The sequence below is a fragment of the Xyrauchen texanus genome, chromosome 14 (genome assembly GCF_025860055.1).
Source record: "Xyrauchen texanus isolate HMW12.3.18 chromosome 14, RBS_HiC_50CHRs, whole genome shotgun sequence".
Classification (NCBI taxonomy): Eukaryota; Metazoa; Chordata; class Actinopteri; order Cypriniformes; family Catostomidae; genus Xyrauchen; species Xyrauchen texanus.
The window spans coordinates 9,717,783-9,738,530 of record NC_068289.1 but is presented as its reverse complement, the minus strand read 5'-3'; the positions used below and the strand labels follow the sequence as shown (position 1 = coordinate 9,738,530).

General features: G+C 36.4%; 1 protein-coding gene across 2 annotated transcripts; it reads left to right on the top strand.

Moving 5' to 3' along the window:
• The first annotated feature begins 1,367 nt into the window (after positions 1-1,367).
• Positions 1,368-20,592, top strand: ttll4 (tubulin tyrosine ligase-like family, member 4). Of its 2 annotated transcripts, XR_007972019.1 has the most exons (19): positions 1,368-1,419; positions 2,925-4,286; positions 9,233-9,297; positions 9,451-9,502; positions 10,812-10,930; positions 11,020-11,130; positions 11,877-11,953; positions 12,135-12,329; positions 12,422-12,504; positions 12,592-12,720; positions 13,237-13,359; positions 13,500-13,598; positions 14,027-14,161; positions 15,112-15,249; positions 15,451-15,547; positions 15,743-15,953; positions 16,075-16,145; positions 19,481-19,560; positions 19,665-20,592. XR_007972019.1 is itself a non-coding variant. In XM_052142775.1 (18 exons), the coding sequence occupies exons 2-18, from the start codon at positions 2,992-2,994 to the stop codon at positions 19,686-19,688; spliced, it is 3,024 nt and encodes a 1,007-aa protein (XP_051998735.1). In that variant the 5' UTR covers positions 1,368-1,419; positions 2,925-2,991; the 3' UTR covers positions 19,689-20,592. The 2 variants fall into 2 exon arrangements, 1 of the variants encoding a protein (XP_051998735.1); XM_052142775.1 differs by lacking the exon at positions 19,481-19,560.
• Positions 20,593-20,748: the final 156 nt, after the last annotated feature.

The window sequence follows — 20,748 nt, the reverse complement described above, 5'->3', positions numbered from 1 at the left end:
TACAGTATAAAAACCATTATGTCTATGGAAAGTCCCCATAAAACATGGAAACACAACATGTGTGTGTGTGTGTGTGTGTGTGTGTGTGTGTGTGTGTGTGTGTGTGTGTGTTCGTCGAGGTAAACGAAATAATGTGTGTGTAAACTTTGTTCCCCACCTTCATTATTAAAAAATATATCTACAGTAAAGAATAAATTTTATTATGTGTAAAAAATTTGCATAAAACATTTATACATATTTTAAAATAAATATGCGGTAAGAAAGAATAGAGGCACTTGGTCTTTTGTTTTAGTACATACTAAGCAGTCCTGGAAAAAAAAACTCAGTTTAATTTGTTCTGAATAATGAACCAGTCATACTTGTCTACCTGTTTTATCATTTATTCTTAGATATTTCCCCTGACTTAACTTTAACCATGGCCTATTTACCATGTGTGAATAGTTCAAACTAGTGCCTTGACTTTCCATGGTGATGTAACCACAACTTCAGTTCTGCAAATGTAACCCTATCCAATATCATGTCAGTTTAGGTCTCATGGAAGGAAAGATCAGATCAGGCCCTTGCTCACCTGAGAATTTAAGCTGTATCTTACACCATAGCACAGCACTGGACTTTTATCAGGGTCGCTAGAGGGGTACAACCTAAGTCATTTTCAATTCAGTCTGAAAGGACTAGAACAGAGGTTAATGTAAATCCATCAGGACCTGTAAGTTCAACAGAGCGTGTGTTCTCTAGCAACTTTGTTTGCTTTGTATGTGTGTCAACTGGTAAGGGCACAACATCATGGTGACCTGCTGAGCGTTTGAAATGCAGGTGGTTTGTCACAACGCATATTTCATTTTAAGTGCGTGTGAGATGGTGAAACTGGGTTACTTCATTCTGTAAAGGAGTTTTCAATAACTGGAAAGGATTTTGAATTAGTTTAGCACAGAAAGTGTCCCTTGGTTGAGAAGAGTGTCCTCTATTTAAGTTGGAGATAATTCAGTTTAGTATGCTATCCCTAAAATCCTACATTTTTCACAAGGTATGTGACTAATTAATTTTTGATAACTTTCTCATTATATCAGAACTTTCTGTGAGTGTACATATTTAATTTTAATTGTATTCAATGTATTATTATTATTATTATTACAATATAACATGGACCAATATAAAATGTATATTGTAAAACAAATGTCAATAATTTTTCTGCATAGTTAAAATAATATTTTCTCTTTATGTATGCTATAATTTATGGAACTTTAAAGTTACACACTTCATCTAGTTTAAAATGTCAAGATTTTATGAACAGATTAAACTTTTATTATGGTTCAGGCATATGTGTGTTTATGGCAGAACTCAGAGAGCACGAGGCGGGTTTCTCGAGCTCGAGGCTCATGAGTTTGAGGCAACCGTAGAAATCACTGTCATACAGAGCCGGTAAGAAGTTTTATTTTTATTTTTTATTTTTTGTCAGTACTGAAATAAACATAAATCTTTTTATTTTACTAAATAATAGGATAAAAAAAAATACGCGTTTGTCCTTTCAAAAAAAAAAATATGCTGGTAATATTGTTGTAAAGATGTTGCATTACTGTGAGGCGAGTGTTGTGTTGTAAGCTAACAAGCTAACAGTTAGCCTTACTTTGGCTGTGGCTCAAAATTGAGTGTGCTGCGTACTTTGACAGCTTATAACTCACATAAGATGCCCAGAAATGCTGTCTAGGCAGGCAACTCACTACATTTTGAGTCAATGTCTTTATGTCTGCTTTGAATCATTAAAAAAAAAAAATTAAGCACTGTTCATACGTGTTAGCTTGCCCAAAGCTCAATGCCAGCCAAAGGGAAAGTCAAAAATGATATCAAGCTGGTTCTTAAGTCTGGAAAGGGAAAGGGAAGGTGTTAGAGTTGGCTAGCCTCATGAAATGCTGTTTTAATGTATTGACATTTCTGTTGGCCTAAATTCATTGAAAATCAGCCCGAGAACACTGGCTATGCCTCTGAACCTTGTGAGATGCGCACCTAAAAATCTTTTTTGGGCTTTATTGGTGCCCATCCATCATCCCCCATCCCACTATATTTCAGACCAAATAGAGATTTAGAAAAGTACATATACGGTATACACACCTTTACTGTTATGTTGAATATGGATGCAGTGGTGTTTAAAGAGTATTTGCTCATAATTTCATATATGGAATGAGGTGTGTGTGTGTGTGTGTGTGTGTGTGTGTGTGTGTGTGTGTGTGTGTATATGTATGTATATATGTATGTATGTATGTGTGTATATATATATATATATGTATATGTATATGTATATATGTATATATATATATATATATATATATATCATTATGAAAGCTTGTGCCAAGTAAAACTTAATCTCAAGCCAGCGTAACATCAGCCTGTCTGTCAAGGGTCTTATTGGTGGCATTTGTTCAATAATAAGGATTAATTCAAATAATTTGTACCTGACAGTTACATACAAATGGAAATCTGCTAAAATGGACATTTATGACATACAGTGAAAAATCTATCAGCGAAACCATTTTAGCTTGGTCCAATATACCTGTATGATTATGGTCTTGCTATAGCAGACGTGATAAAAGTCATGGTGATCTGTAAAATATCATAAATTATGTCAAATTCAGATTTTGTCCGAATCCTCCGAACCTGATGAAAATGTATAGAAGCCTACATCTCCAATAATCTTCAATTTGAATAATCTTCAATTCAATTTGAGCGAAGCACTCTTTGAAAGCAGTTCTTTTCTTGGGGGGCCAAAAAACAGCAAGCATTTGTTTGTAGACTAGACAGTAACTTCAACTGTTAGTAACGTGTTGAAATAAAATTTAAGAGCCACAAGGAAATGTTAAAACTCAGCATGAGCTTTAGATAAATGACCATTTATTTCTCTCTCTCTCTCTCTCTCTCTCTCTCTCTTACAGATGTAGATTCTTTACTTAAGTGTGTGCCTGAGCCCATGCCAGGGAGGGGGGTGTGAGATGGCAATTAATGGCCTCCAGTGAAGTTGAAGACTTGAGGAATGGGGCATCACGGCCAGCCCTCATTATTCAAGCCAAGTCTGCTGTAGTCTATTCACCCAATGTACGAGGGTCCTCCAGCGCTGAAAGAAAGAGATTGCAAGCTGGTGCTGGTGATTCAGTGTCTCACCCTAATGTGAGAGTGCAGTATGATCAGCCCTATTGTGTCTCAGGGATCCCCTCACAACGTGCCTATCCACATGTGCCCGTAGCCTCTACCACCTCTGCTGTAAGAGTCAGCCGTGCACAGAGCCCAAGTAATAATTATTTGAATGGTGCTAGTAATGGTTTAAATACACACAGTGTTTTATCTAAGAGCTTGCCATATATTAATGCTGCTCCTGCTGCGTGCCATAGCCTCAGCCAACAGGAGCCAACTACCTACAACTGTCAACCCCACTGGAACCTTGCTCCATTTCGGCTAAAGACAGGACTGCTAGGAAAACGGGCTTTTTCGCCTCAGCTTTCTGTTTGCCCTGCCTGTCCCTCCCCTCCCAAGTCCTCTTCTCAAAGGGCCTCGGTAGTAATTGAGAAAACCATGCCTACTAATCAGTCTTTTCTTTGGACGAGCAACAAGCTCTGGTACAACAGCAATGGAGTTGTGCAACCCCCTAATGCCAAAATTCCTTCATACTCTAAACAAGAGAACAGTGACTTGCACATTACTGCCATTTGTAAATCTGGCTCACACTCCAATGGAACCATTTCCAGAGGCCTCAAAGTTGATGCAAAAAAACTTACCCAACCAACTGTGCCTTTGAAAGACATATGCACAGATGTGCTTATGAATCCTAGCAAGGCGGCCAAGGATATTCTGCAGCTTGAGAAGACATTAGTGGAAAATGGCAGAAGAAATGAGCATACCATTGAATGCTGCTTGGTACAAGGTACCAGTGAATATGCTGTTCAAAAACTCGCCAGAAGCAATGTACATTCAAGACACAGGATGCTAAATGGTCTGAACAAGCAACCAGAAACCAACATGAAACATCTCTGCAGTTCAGGTGGTGATATAACCACAAATATTACTGTTCCCATCTGCCTTACTTATGAAGATGAGGAATTGTGTTTTGCTCCCACTGAAACCAACAGTACCATTCCAGAGGTAACGGGCCACAATGTGACCTGTCCTCGGTCACCGTCTGTTTACACAGTTACAAACCAGATATCTGCCATTCACCTCACAAAGGAAGAATTCTCTCATATGGACACAGGACTTTGCCCAATGAAACTTAAAGAAGAGCAGGATGATGCCGATGTTCAGAGGTGTGTGCATTTATAATTTAACTTTACTAGTACCATTTAAGTATGTAGTTCTTTAAAGATCTTTGCATTAGGAAGTCAGATTCATTTTAGTAAATCAGCTCGTTAAATAGTTCATTTCAATCCACGTTTTCAAAAAACAGTCATTGTTTCATTTTAAAACATGACTTAAAAGCATTCCCCCAATTCCCCATGTAGCATTTTTTTTTTAATTACATTTATTTATTTATTTATTTATTTCATTTTTCATTTGTTGATTCCTACATTTTCTCCCAAAGTTTTCCCTTTCAGTGGAGTGATAAAAAGGTTCAACAAATTGTTTTGGCTCGATGGAAAAGGGAAAGTTCATTTACTCACCCTCATGTTGTTCCAAACTAGGAATGTGCTCGTTTAGTCAACTAAATGGTTCTGATGCTTCTAGTCGACACTGGAATAATTAGTTGGTCAGTATTTTTCTCCATTAAACTGTTCAACTTTTTTACACTTATATTTGGCTTATATTTTTATCAAGGCTGCCCTTAAATTACTGTCATGTTAATGTTACATTTTAAATATAATTAATCATAAAATAATCAAAAAGGGGGATATCTGGAGCAGATGTATACAACATTTCATTTCACCTCAGGCAGCTTCCTCTAACTCATGGTGCATGCAAAAAAATGTCCTCTCAGAAGACGAGTAAAAAAATCTATGGAAATCACTTTGTTCACAGTGATGGTGTGGGATGTTCTTTAAATCTGTGCATGCTTGTAAGTTATTTTCCCACCCAGTGGGCTTTTTCAATTGCATAATAATCGCCTCAGGTGAGTCACGTCCCGTTTTTCATCGGACCATTTTGACGTGTTAATTTTGCTCCTCAAAATTGAATGCTCTAAGTTTGTAGTCTAGAAAATTACTGTTTTAGGTTTGGTATGCAAATTATTTGACCCTGCTGATAAAGAATGCTATTTTCAACGATGTGCCGACTGCTTTATCATTCAGTGTGCATGTCATGTTTTGAACCATAAAAAAGGTTTATTGTACATTTCTCACAGGGCTTTTTTACATTGTAATTGTTATTGATTAACTTTCTTAACTGTACAGCTGTCATAATAGATCATAGACAAATGCACATCATGAAATATGCTAATTATTTCCCTCTCATAGATTTGGCTTACCTGTTAATTATTTTCAACAATATCCTGACTGTTTGGGTTGCTATATTGGTCCTGCACTATTCATTCAATTGTTTTCAATAAATATTTGCTAATGTTAATTCAATGAATGTGTTCCATGTTCTATATTTAATGTACAATGATCATAATGAAAGGCAAGCACATTGTGGAGAAATGCCCATTTTTAGTGGAATTTAGAGATCGATTTGGCTGTTGTTGGAATAGAATAAGTATATTTAATGGGTCAAAATGTGCCTCATTCATGAAACACAAGCAGAACAAATGTTTGTGTAAATTGTTTAAGCTGGTCTGACATGCATTTTATGATTCATTAAATATTTTTCTATCTTAAAAACGTTAGTTGGTACAAACAAAATAAACACCTGCTCCCGACCATGTGTAAATCATGCGTCAGACATCCGAACACATTGTGTACTTTCAGACAAACTGCCATGACTACATTTTGATAGAATTTAAATTAAGTAATGTAAAAAAAAAAAATATATATATATATATATATATACAGTGAGGAAAATAAGTATTTGAACACCCTGCTATTTTGCAAGTTCTCCCACTTAGAAATCATGGAGGGGTCTGAAGTTGTCATCGTAGGTGCATGTCGACTGTGAGAGACATAATCTAAAAAAACAAATCCAGATATCACAATGTATGATTTTTTAACTATTTATTTGTATGATACAGCTGCAAATAAGTATTTGAACACCTGAGAAAATCAATGTTAATATTTGGTACAGTAGCCTTTGTTTGCAATTACAGAGGTCAAACGTTTCCTGTAGTTTTTCACCAGGTTTGCACACACTGCAGGAGGGATTTTGGCCCACTCCTCCACACAGATCTTCTCTAGATCAGTCAGGTTTCTGGGCTGTCGCTGAGAAACACGGAGTTTGAGCTCCTTCGAAAGATTCTCTATTGGTTTTAGGTCTGGAGACTGGCTAGGCCACGCCAGAACCTTGATATGCTTCTTACAGAGCCACTTCTTGGTTATCCTGGCTGTCTGCTTCGGGTCATTGTCATGTTGGAAGACCCAGCCTCGACCCATCTTCAATGCTCTAACTGAGGGAAGGAGGTTGTTCCCCAAAATCTCGCAATACATGGCCCCGGTCATCCTCTCCTTAATACAGTGCAGTCGCCCTGTCCCATGTGCAGAAAAACACCCCCAAAGCATGATGCTACCACCCCCATGCTTCACAGTAGGGATGGTGTTCTTGGGATGGTAGTCATCATTCTTCTTCCTCCAAACACGGTTAGTGGAATTATGACCAAAAAGTTCTATTTTGGTCTCATCTGACCACATGACTTTCTCCCATGGCTCCTCTGGATCATCCAAATGGTCATTGGCAAACTTAAGACGGGCCTTGACATGTGCTGGTTTAAGCAGGGGAACCTTCCGTGCCATGCATGATTTCAAACCATGACGTCTTAGTGTATTACCAACAGTAACCTTGGAAACAGTGGTCCCAGCTCTTTTCAGGTCATTGACCAGCTCCTCCAGTGTAGTTCTGGGCTGATTTCTCACCTTTCTTAGGATCATTGAGACCCCACGAGGTGAGATCTTGCATGGAGCCCCAGTCCGAGGGAGATTGACAGTCATGTTTAGCTTCTTCCATATTCTAATGATTGCTCCAACAGTGGACCTTTTTTTCACCAAGCTGCTTGGCAATTTCCCCGTAGCCCTTTCCAGCCTTGTGGAGGTGTACAATTTTGTCTCTAGTGTCTTTGGACAGCTCTTTGGTCTTGGCCATGTTAGTAGTTGGATTCTTACTGATTGTATGGGGTGGACAGGTGTCTTTATGCAGCTAACGACCTCAAACAGGTGCATCTAATTTAGGATAATAAATGGAGTGGAGGTGGACATTTTAAAGGCAGACTAACAGGTCTTTGAGGGTCAGAATTCTAGCTGATAGACAGGTGTTCAAATACTTATTTGCAGCTGTATCATACAAATAAATAGTTAAAAAATCATACATTGTGATTTCTGGATTTTTTTTTTTTAGATTATGTCTCTCACAGTGGACATGCACCTACGATGACAATTTCAGACCCCTCCATGATTTCTAAGTAGGAGAACTTGCAAAATAGCAGGGTGTTCAAATACTTATTTTCCTCACTGTATATATGTATTAAATGATTTAAATTAACCTTTGAAAAAAAAAAGAAAAGCTTTTATTTAGAAATGTTTCTTTGTTGCTTTCATTTATTTTTTTAACGTATAGTTTTTTCCCAACTCCGCTTATTTCCAGCAGAAGTTCTTGACATGGGTTTGCATTGGATTTTCTCAGAAAAAAATTATGCCCTCTAACGTGACTGGCTGGAATTTTTATATATATATATATGAATTAATGAATGTTACATTTATATAGTGCTTTTCTGACACTACACTCAAAGCACTTTACACAGTGAACGGGACTCTCCTCAACATTCACCAGTGTGCAGCATCCACCTGGATGATGCGACTGCAGCCATAGTGTGCCATTACGCTCACCACACACCAGCTATTGGTGGAGAGGAGAGTGTGTGTGTATATATATATATATATATATATATATATATATATATATATAGCTGTATGTAATAAATTACATAATTGTATATATTAGCTGTAATAAAGCTGTATTATTATATTCATAATTTAGTATAGGCATCTGTAAGTGCATGTTAAGTTGTTGTATGGTCAGTGGTATAACCATAAATGAATCTCGGGCAGGTGCATAAACAACTTATCTTACAGTATTTCGATCAAAGACCTTCTTGCATTCTATCAATTTCTTTGAAGATTTTTCCTGTTGCAAGGGAAGTATCACTGTACAGTTGGATGTACTCAAAGTTTCTCTAATGATGCTGGCGATGCACCATCTAACCAGAGTAGGTGGTGGACATCTTCCTGTCAGCATGAACTGAATTTTTTATACTAAAGCTTCATGTCAAACCATTTTTATTGACCTCTTGGACAGTTTAATTCACAAAAAAAACTCTGATGACAGCAAATAACTAATATCCTCACTTTATTTTTGGATGCAAGTGTTTGCTAAATCAATATTTTACGATATGAATGGACTCCAAAAAAACAAAGCATTTTATTACTATTCACATGTATATTTAATAGCAATTCTGAACCTTTTCTTATATGGCGATTCATGGGCATGGATTATAATTGTGAATAAACGTGCACACGCGCTCTATTTACGAACGTCTGGATTTTACTAACATAAACACATTATACTAACAAATATGGGGAATACGAAGCGTTCGTGAATCCAGTGGAATGTTTTCGGGAAGCTCCATTTTATATGGAAGTTACTCCCAATTATTTTGGACATTTACAACATCATGAATGAGGCCCAATGTTTTTTGACTCTTTAGACTAGTCGGCTCCTTAAATGCCAGTGAAATTAGTTGTTCCGCACATCCCTATTCCAAACCTGATTTTTATTTTTCTATGAAATACAAAAGATATTAGGCATTATGTTAGTCTCAGTCATCATTTATTTTCATTGCATGTTTTTTCCATACAATAAAAGTGAATGGTGACTGAGGCTGTTATTTTGGCTTAGATCCCCTTTTTTGTGTCTCATGGAAGAAAGTCATACAGGTTTGGAACACATGAGGGTAAGTAAATGATGGCAGATTTCAAATTTTTTGGGGAAGAACTATTGCTTTTAGAATTGTCTCAATAGAAAAATAAGCGATTTGGATGTGATGAGTGTTTTGGACATCACTTCTATTACTCCCAACAATTGTACTGACATCTGAAAATGTTCTTGCATTTACTTTCAGACAAGAAATACTCCTAGATGGTGATGAGGAGGAGCTTCCAAATAAGCTGGAGAATAACTTAAGTGGTGATTGTAACAAAACTGTCTCTTACTGTTACTTCAACCTCAGCAAACTTACCCAAAACGTATTTGGTTTTATTTGTTTATGGTCACTGTCAACTTTGGTTACCATTGTCTGGCTTTTTCATTAAAGCCAATGTTTCTTTATTTGCTCCCTAGATGACTCGGATTGTGATATCTCCTCGACAACATCCATGGCAGCCTCATCAAAGTAAAAACATTTAATTATGCAAGGAAGAATCTTAGTATTATGTATGATGTTTTATATTGTGAATGCATTGTCTTGACACAGACACACAGTTGTTCTGCTAAATACCCCTTTTTTGCTTATTCAAAGATCTCTTTGTTTGCAAATCCTGGCTTTGTCTCGATTGCTGGTGATCTGCTGAAGGTTTACTCTTAACACAGAGTTTTTGAGTAAGAAGTAAGGCTAAGTATTATAGCTAGATAACAGTGGAAGAGCTACTTTTTTGCTTCTCCTCTGGTCACCTGACATGACTATGGTGATAGTACGATGAACACACAGAGGAGTACCTGATTTTTATGTTCTAGTGGTTGCTGTCATGAAAAGCTTTAAAGCCAGATGCCTGTAGAATGGTCCCACAATTGTGCTTGTGTGATAGAAGTAGAGCTGCCCTCTATAACAGAAAAATTAGTGTGTAGTTGATTGTGTCATGCCTGTGTAACCATTGTCATGAGGTGGCGAACAGTGGATGGGTTTGTTTGTAGTAGGTGTTTTCTGGTTTTGTTTTTTTGAGGGGTTTTTACCACTCAAAGTAAAGGCACTTGTTGAGTATTACCTTAAACGTTTTGCGAGTTAGTGCCAGTTGTATCCAAAGTTTTGAAACGAGAACCTCTGCAGGCTACTTTGTGCTACATGACTGTAATGTGAGTTATGTTTTTCTATATTACTTTCATAGGGCTTTAAATGAAAATAATGGCTTACAACACTGTTCTTGTACTGTTGTAAAGGGTTACAACAGTATGCAAATTTTGCAATAAGAATTGAAAACTGTTTTGGGATTTCACTTATCTATTCTCGAATCATATTTTAAATAGTTGAAATGTTTTGTATATTTAGAAGCTGTGTATTGTAGGGATGGGCAAAACGGTTATCTTTGCAGTATGGTGAGCAGTATTTTTAGCATGCAAAAGCTCTCAAGAGTAGTTGCCTCTAAATTCATACTCTGTAAAGCACTGCTGCTATAGCTATCGAAATACAACTTGTGTAGCAAATCTACTGCTTTCAACTATAAAATTCAAGACAATTACTGTCAGACCCAAAATGCCTGCTGTGAAAAATTGTCCAGTTTGTATACACAATCTTAAGGTCTCCAATCTCAGAGAACTAGGATATATATTTATTTTTTGCAATAAGTTTAAGCTGTTTATCCTTTTTATTTGTTAAATATTTGTAAGTCATTTTTGTACTTTAAAATGATTCGTCTATTTTGAAAATATGTAGTTTTGCACATGCCTAGTGTAATATTGATTGTACTAATAGTGCTTGTGTTTTTTAGTGTCGAGGATCCCATGAGTCCTGATGTGGAGGGGGATCTGGTGGAGAGATCCGCTCTTGTGCCCAGTCTCTTCCCCCACATGCCCCCCACGCTGTACTTCGGCACTGCCAATGAAAGAGGTTGGCACACACATACAAGTCATTCAAGCCGTTACCTTTCATTTATAGTATGTTTCCTTAATTCTGTATTTTTTTTCCCCATTTTACAGTGGAGTTGTTGTCTCCTGAACAGAGGAAGCTACTCAAATGGAAGATAACTACAGTCACTCCCAATATAGTGAAAAACACCATCTTCAGATCACACTTTAAAGCCACTAAAAGTAAGTTAAAGGAATATTTTGGGTTGAATACAAGTTAAGCTCAATTGACAGCATTTGTGGCATAATATTGATTACTACAAAAATACATTTTGACTTTCCCCTCCTTTTCTTTAAAAAAAAAAAAAATGGAAGTGAGTAGGGCCAATCTGTATGTTTAAATGCTCACTGTTTCAAAGTAAAGCCACAAGACAAACAATATGTATGTTAACATAATTGTAGTGTGATAAAATAACTTACTAACCTTTTCTGTGTAAAGTTATAGCCAATATTACAACTTATTTGCCATCATGATGTAATGTCAACAAACCCTAAAACGACTATTAAAATTACAATTTAAACAACTTTACATTTCAAATAATACACAAGTTTTAACAGAAGAATTAATGTAAGTGCTGTTATAAAATTATCAGCTTCACATTTCTGCCTTTAAACCCTCCAATAAGTTTCCCTATTCACTTCCATTATAAGTAACCCAGATTTTATTTTTTTAGGAGGGACAATTTGAAATGTATTTTTGTGGTAATCAATTTTGTCACAAATGCTGTCGATTGAGCTTAACTTGTATTGAACCCGGAACATTCCTTTAGCAGCCTTCTTTTTTCATGTTTTGTTGTTTGAGATCTTAAACTGTGGGAGAGTATTGAAAACTCTCAGTTTGTTAGCTGAAAATCTTTGTAAGCTACTATACTACCACAGTTATCAATGCTTGCTTTAGTTTGCAATCTGTTGTCTGTTGTTGATTCTAGAGAGCCATGATTGGCTGGGCTGCTGGGGTCACCATATGAAGTCACCAGGATTCAAGACCATTCGAGAGTACCAGAAGGTATGTGAAGTTATTTGAGCTATGTGTTTCTTTCTTTTTATTAACATATTGTAGTTATTTATCATCTTGTATGACCTGGAAAATGATCTGTCAAGTGACTGGTATTAATTTTAGGCTTTTCATAATTGCCTTATACTTCCTGTCAGATGAGTGTTAATAAGCATGCGTTTCTGTTTGGCAGCTGAACCACTTTCCAGGCTCCTTTCAGATCGGGCGGAAGGACAGAATGTGGAGGAACCTGTCCAAGATGCAGGCACACTTTGGCAAGAGAGAGTTTGGCTTCTTCCCACGCTCCTTCATTCTCCCACAGGATATCAAGCTTCTGAGGAAGGCCTGGGAGGAGGGAGGTAGCAAGCAGAAATGGATTGTCAAACCGGTACCATCAAAATAACTATACACCACAAGAGCTGTTGTGAAATTGCTCTGTAAAAATCTTGTCATTGATGAGCTGCCGTTTCTTGTTTTTAGCCTGCATCGGCACGTGGAATTGGCATTCAGGTCATTCACAAGTGGAGCCAAATGCCACGCAAGAGACCACTCCTTGTGCAGAAGTATGTCGATAACGAAAGATGTATTGTTAAGAGAGCTTTCAGAAGTCTATTTTTAACTGTTAAACTGGTTGATCTGTATTTTTGCAGGTATCTTCACAAGCCCTACCTCATCAGTGGTAATAAGTTTGATCTGCGTATCTATGTGTATGTGACCTCTTACGACCCACTCCGTGTTTACATCTTTAACGATGGACTAGTCCGTTTTGCAAGCTGCAAGTGAGTATATGTAATTGCACTAAAAGTGACAGCATTTAAACATAAAAATAAGATATTGTGTTTAAGAACAAATAACCCAAAAATGAAAATTGTGTCATTTATTTACTTGCCCTCGTGCTGTTCCAATCCCTATGCTAATGTTTTTATGTGGACCATAAAAAAATATTTTTAAAGAATCTTCACATGGATCGTTTTCATACAACAATGCACAAAGCTATCAAATGGCTTCAGATGGCTTGTAATATGGTGCATGAGTGCATACCTTTTTTTTGCTTTATTGTAATTTTTGGAGCTTGTCAGCCCATGGTCACTATGAACTTTTATTGTATGGAAAATATCTATGTGAAGAAATTGTATTGTGTGTGTTCCAATGAAAAATAACAGCATAAAGGGTTTGGAACAGTAAATGACAGAATTAAAATTTTTGTGAGAACTGTCACTTTAAGTGATTTGTATTTTGGGAGAAACAAGTTGAGATATAAACTTAATTAAAGGTGTTTTCTGTCTTCTCAACAGGTACTCTCCTTCTTTGAAAACCCTCAGCAACAAGTTTATGCACCTCACAAACTACAGTGTAAACAAGAAGAACTCTGAGTATCAGAGTAACAGTGATGACAAAGCCTGTAAGGGCCATAAATGGTAAGAATAAAACGCAATTGGTCTGGAATCAAAGGTGAGCCTGATCTATACTGGTTAGATATGGATCACTCATGATAACCATTGTAAGTGAAATAGTAAAACTGGACTCAGGATAGTAATAAACTGTAATGCTACTGCAGGGCTTTGAAGGCACTTTGGCAGTACCTGGGCTCTCAGGGAATCAACACATCTCTCATATGGGATAAGATCAAAGATATGGTCATCAAGACCATCATTGCGTAAGTGTCATATAGCTATTGTCTGTTTCTAAGTGTTTTGGGGTAATTTATTTGACTTGTGTGTGTGTGTGTGTGTGCGCATGTTTTTGTGATTTACGAGGACAATTTTGTAAGTTACAAACTGGTAATTACAAGGTTATTATGCTATAAATGTGATTTATGAGGACATTTGTAGTGTCCCCATAATTCAAATCGCTTAAAAATCATACTAAACAATGTTTTATTGAAAATGTAAAAATGCAGAAGGTTTTCTGTGAGGGTTAGGTTTAGGGGTAGGGTTAGGTTTAGAGGATAGAATCTGTAGTTTATACAGTATAAAAGTCATTATGTCTATGGAAAGTCCTCATAATGATAGGTAGACCAACATGAGTGTGTGTGTGTGTGTGTGTGTGTGTGTGTACACATTTATGTGTCTCTTCCCATGGCAGGTCTGACCCATATGTCAACACTTTGGTGAAGATGCATGTCCATTCTCCCTACAGCTGTCATGAGCTATTTGGCTTTGACATCATGCTGGATGAGAATCTGAAGCCATGGGTCCTGGAGGTGAACATCTCACCCAGGTACATCGTGCAGGAACTGCCCTTCAGCAGAAGCTCAACTTTAAAACAAACCAATTCTCAGTTTCTTGGGAAGATACTGTGAAACTATAGTTTGCCAAGTTACAAGTTACTCAAGAGTAGTTAGACTACAGTCAAAGGACTCTTTTGAAAAATGCATTTCTACACTGCAAGTTACTAATAAACACTAGTTATATTTTGTAACTATTGAGAAACATTATTGAAACAAAGCCATTTTTATCTAGCACAAACAATAAGGATCTCATTTAGTGACAGTGTCATACTTGTATACACGTGTATGTGCTTGTCCACCCGCAGTCATTGCTCTGAGGTTAATAAACAAAACAAAAAAACACTTTGTCGATTGCAAAAATTACATGAAAAATGATTTCTGTAAACACTAGTATGGAGTAATGACTCAAATGATTTAGTGAATTGTTTTATTATTTTTATTTGGAAATAAACTTGCCCTAGTGAATTAATTCAATCAAATGAATGAAGCTTTCAATGCTCTTTAAGATGGAGACATTTTAGGTGAATGTGTTTTAGCATATTAAGCTCACTCAGTTGTAATGTTGTATGTGCAGTACAGTATGACATATAAGCCGTGATATAAAGTTTTCAAGCTACTTTGCTAATTGCTAGAAAATAATAGCTTGTTACTGGTAAAGCTGCACTGTTTTGAACTATTTGAACAGCTGATATGTTGTCATGCTGCTGAAAAATGTAGTCAAGTAATGTCTACTACTTTTAGTTAGTTACTTCCAGACACCATCAATAATATAAGGTCAAGATGTTCTTCAGTGATGTATTTTGAGTATTTTATCCTCAAAAGATGTTAATTTAACTGCATATTTATATATGAAACCATTTTCCCTATCTGTTATTTCATTGAACTTTTGTACCAGTTATGTTTATCAGAGAGTTTCTTGTGGCTCTCACACCCTCTCTAGCCTGCATTCTAACACTGCGCTGGATGTCAGCATTAAGGGACAAATGATACGTGACCTGCTGAACCTCGCTGGCTTCGTGCTGCCGTTGACAGAAGACATCAGTCCATCCAGTTCCAGTGCTAGCAGCTTGACCAGCAGGTCAGTGCTGGTATTATACTGTATTGCACAGTAAAACAAGACAAAGTAAACATTTTAAGTATTCATTTTCCCAGGTAATTTCACTTTTAATTGTATGTACATTACACATTTCTTTTATACAATGCATGTATATGCAATATATTAGACTTTTCTAAATCCTTTCTGCTTGTCTCTTATGGAGTTTATACTATTTTTGTTCAGTTTATGTGGAATTGCAAGAGAGAAATGGAGATCGGACATTTCAACTGATGAGAAAGTTAAGAGAGCCTTTTATCTAAGACAGCGCTTGGGAGACCAGGTACACAAACACATTCCCTCTTTTATCATATATTGAGATATTGATGACTGATGGCTGTGAGAGCTACACTGATGTTTTCCAAACATCACATAAAATTCAAGCTGATATTTACTGATGACAGTATCCAGTGTCACGCACATTTGATCATATTTAAGTAAAAAAAAAAATATATGTATTTTCTTTTTGTGTGTGTAGGATTTCTGTGCCACAGTTCTGAACGTGCTGACACCTGATGATGTGCGTGTCCTGGCAGAGAGTGAGGATGAGTTAAGCCGTAAAGGCGATTTTGAACGAGTTTTTCCCTCTCATGCTTCCTCCCGCTACCTCCGCTTCTTTGAGCAACCGCGATACCTCAACATTCTCCTCAACCAATGGGAACAGAAATACTGGCTCACCAGGAGCAAAGGTGTGTGTAATGTGATTTCTCTTGGAAATCTATATTTTGAAGACTGTTTGCATGTTTGTTCATTATCTGTTCCACTGTCCTGGTTTGTGTAACTGAGGTCAACTCATGTCGTACTGTTTAGGTATCAGTCTACTGAAGGATTTTTGTGAGAGGAAGGTGCACCTGGGTAACCTTGCAGATTCTGTTCATCACGTAAGTTCTGAATTTAATTTAATTTAATTTAAATTGAGCAGAGTGAGGCAAAATATTTGGCAGGAAATAATTTAAGGCAGGTCTTGATTGGATCAATAAGCTATGGCATTTCTAGTTAATATTGTTTAAACTGCACATTTTCACATAATTTTAAAACCTATAATTTATAAAGTTCTATATATTCCTCATGCTTTGCATTCAAATTAGAGCTGTCAAAATGAACGCTTTAACGAATGCGATTAATTAAAGTTTTTCTTAATTGCGATGAAAGCATTTACCATTAATACAGTATAAACCAGCATAAACACTTGTTGAAAGGGCGGAACCTTGCATGTCTGCCCGCAGTCATTACACTTGAGTCACGCTTCACAACGCGCACATCAGTAATTTAGTTTTGGTGATTAAAGTGATGAGCAAAGCAGGGTTTCTGTGGGTCTTTAAAAAGTCTTAAATTTACTTTTTAAAATGTAAGGCTTAGTAATATCTTAAGTTACAAGAAGTCTTAATTTAGTTTGCTGAGGTCTTAAATTTGGGAGCATGAATAGAGGAGACACTTAACTCAGCACAATTTGCATGAGTCAAAATCATCTCTATCGTGCATGGTTACACATGTATAAACCTTCATAAACCCGTTAATCAGAAATGCAAATGGCATTATTTTTCTTCTCTGTAAGCGAGAGATGCGCTAACATGCTCCTGCTTATAATCGACAAAGCTGTCAACGTTACCATTTGCGAGCGGTCTTTTGACGCCTTTCAAATCTTGCCGCATCCTTATTTTACTTAACCTTTGAAAAAAATGGTAAAGCTAACAGAACTACTCAGCTGCAGAGTAACACCTGTTATATCTCTCATCTCTACCTCTCTTGAGCTCCACCTGATATATACAGGTATTTTCTCTGCCACCTGATTCAGTCAATTAAAAAACTAACAATTATAATATACAAAACAATAATAATATAATTATTTAAAATTATAATATACATAATATGAAAATATATGATCTATATTTAATATTTAGTATACAATCTGTTTTCAGTACACATCAATATTATGTAGCACAGTTCTCCTTCATAATTTAATTTAACATTTTCAATACATCTTGTCAACTTTAAATGGCCATTTGTAAGGTAACTGACGAGTTTTGACTTTTACTTGAGATATTTCACTCACAAATAAAAATGTTCATCACCTACCTTCATGCTGTTGCAAACCTGTATGACGTTCTTATTTCAGTGTATAACAAAAGGAGATATTAGGGAGTTTTGGTCACCATTCACTTACACAGAATGAAAAACAAGATGCAGTGACAGTGAATTGAGACTAAACGTTTTGCTTAACATCTCCATTTCACCCTCTGACTTAAGGGTGAGCTGTGATGATAAATATGTAATTTTTAAATGAACTGCCCTTTTATTACCTGTTAAATTATTTGGTAAAGGTATCTGCCAAGAAAAAATATATAAATGTTATTCAACACATGACCTTATTCACAGCAGCGGCATCTTTGATTTGTAATGACAACAAGGCTGTGCAGGATAGACATACAGTCCCTTCGACGAGATGTACTGCAATTTAAAGTGTTTTTGGATCGTTCCGTGTACAAAACGTTGAAAAAATATATGTTCAAAGACATTCAGTAGACAAAAAACTCCAGACAACATGAATTGTGGAAAATCGGATGTGATCTAGGAGCTTTTTAAAGATTTACACTGTGCATGCCATTGAAGAGATGGTAAGTCTATCCCTCACAGCCTAGTTTCCATTCCCATTAAAAATCAAACATGGCACTACTGTGAATAAGGCCTATAGACCAATCCTCTTGTTTACAAAAATGTTAAAATGTAAATGTTGGCAGAACCCCCGCTGATTGTTGTGTTAGATTTGACAGATTAGACGATTAAACGAAAGTATGACACGTAAGCATCGTAAATACAAACATATTCTTACCAATACAATTACTATAATGAATGATTTAATAACAAACATGTAAACATGTTCGCTATAAATTTATGCTGCAAAGTTGTGAGTTGAAATGATCTCTGTCCAGTCAGCTCTGTTGATGGCTTGAAGCCGCAGCAGTCAACTAGAGGCCTCGGAATAATTTTTCAACAACGTAATCTGATAAATGTTTACTTTTTACACATGGTTTTTGCCACCACTTCCATGTTTGACATAAGTGGTGACATTGCACAATAAAATATAAAAAAAAAAAAAAAAACATGTCCAGAGAGTGGTTTTGTATTTTCCAGCTAATGAATTATTTTTTTTATATATTATTGTGAAAGTGGTCTTACATTTTTCTTTATTTGGCCTTAAGTCTTAAATTTAATTCCTTCGAACCTCAGAAACCTACAGCACTTTCAAAATTAGCTATTAATCATGATTAAAGGAATAGTTCCCCCAAAATGAAAATTCTCTCATTATTCACTTACCCTGTTGCCATTCCAGATGTGTATGACTTTTTTCTTTAGCAGAACACAAATTAAGATTTTTATAAGAAGTTAGAGCTCTGTCAGGTCCTTATAATGGACGTACAGTACAAGGGTTCCAGCACTTTGACGGTCCAAAAGTCATATTTAAGCAGCAAAAAAGTAATCCATGTGACTCCAGTCGAGCAATGAATGTCTTCTGAATCAAATCGAAAGGTTTATGTAAGAAACAAGTCGATAATTACAAATTTTATAAACTTTAAATCGGTGCTTCCATCCAGGGCTCTGATGCTGTTTGAAATAGCCGAACTCTCACGTGACGTTCGTTCTCCTGTTGTAAAAAAGCACTGCTTCCGAATTCTTGCATGAACTCACTGATGTGCTTAAGTCACATGACAGCTACATAATGCATCAGCTGTTGGCAGGAAGTGATTTTTAAAGGTAAATATAGTTTTAATTATGGATTTATTTTTTACACAAACGTTTTGATTTGCTTCAAAAATCATTCATTGATCGACTGGAGTTGCATGGATTACTTTTTTGCTGCCTAAATGTGACTTTTGGATCGTCAAAGTGCTGGCACCCATGTACCTCCATTATAACCACCTGACAGAGCTCTAACTTCTAAAAATCTTCATCTGTGTTCTGCTGAAGAAAGACAGTCATACACATCTGGGATGGAATCAGGGTAAGTGATTAATGAGAGAATTTTCATTTTTGGGTGAACTATTCCTTTAACAAAGCAAAATTGTGATTAATCACTATTTTACAAATTATAATGGAATGACAGCACTAAAAATATTTAGGGATGTGTATTAATAGGATCAATTTTTATTTCAGATTGTTTTTCAAGTAAGGTTGAATTATTAATTTATTAAATGTTACACATATGTTCTATTCATAGTGGTCTTCCTAGTCTTACCATAGACAAAGATCTGACACCCACAGTTTAACATCCTACAGATGTCAGCTGACTAGATCTGGGTATGTGCACCCACCTAAAACTATATTACTTTGGCAAAGGATGTTCCTTATGCTTTCAACATCTTACATTTGACCTTATTCTTCCTTTTGTTGTTCATCCTCAGAGTGATAGTCAGTCAGAGGTCTAATGCTGAAGATGATGACAACTCTGATCTTGAGGTTCAGTCAGTCACTGCAAGTCTTCCGGACATGAGCTTGCTAAGTACCATTTGCCTGAGCCCCAGTCCTACCTCCAGCTCCATTCTGGCCAGTGACAGCATGCCTCACCATGATGACCTTCCAGCTTGACAGTTAAACACTGGACATTTGTGGCTTTGAAACAATGCACAAAGATACGCACATATACACACAAAGTTGTGTGTATATGTCTTATCTCAGCTGAAGCACCTAGCAGATCTCTTAATGTTGTATATTTGACTGGATTAGCGTTAAAGGGATAGTTCACCAAAAACTGAAAATTCTCTCATTTACTCACCCTCATGTCGTTCCAACCCATTTCCTTTTTCATTTTTTTTTGCAGAACACAATAGATGATGTGGGGCAGACTTTTAGCCTCAGTCACTATTCACTTGCATTGCATCTTATTTCCATTCAATAAAAAAGTGAATGGTGCCTTAGGCTGTCACTTTAATTTTCTCTCCAAAAGACACAGGTTGGAACAACATGAAAGTGAGTAAATTAAGACAGTATTTTCATTTTGGGTGAAGTAATCCTTGCTGATATTCTTTAAAAGTACATTTATTTCTGGACCAGAAGTATAGAGTATTCAAACCTGCAAGTTTTGCCTTCGTTGTAGCAGTGGGTGACAGAGCTCTTCCTGTTTGGGACTTTGTGTTTCCATATGAGCCTATAGGATACTTCTGCTTTGTTTACATCAAAGGTTAGTGCACACATTTGGGTTGGTACAGGCCTCTGTTTTGCTGATTGTATTTAAACGTGTGGAATGAAATTGTGAAATTTGGAAAAGAGGTACCATTAATAAAATAAATATTGACCTTTTATTGACATTTGCATGCCCTGTTGAAGAGATGTAACATGCTCAGGTTAAAGTTTTTAAATAAAAATTGCTATTTGAAATATGACAGTAGAATTGTTTCTTTTTTTTAAGCTACATTTTCTTAAAAGCTGAATTTATTGGATGAATATTAAGAGAGTTCCTGTGGAGTAGGATGTGCCTAAAATGTCACT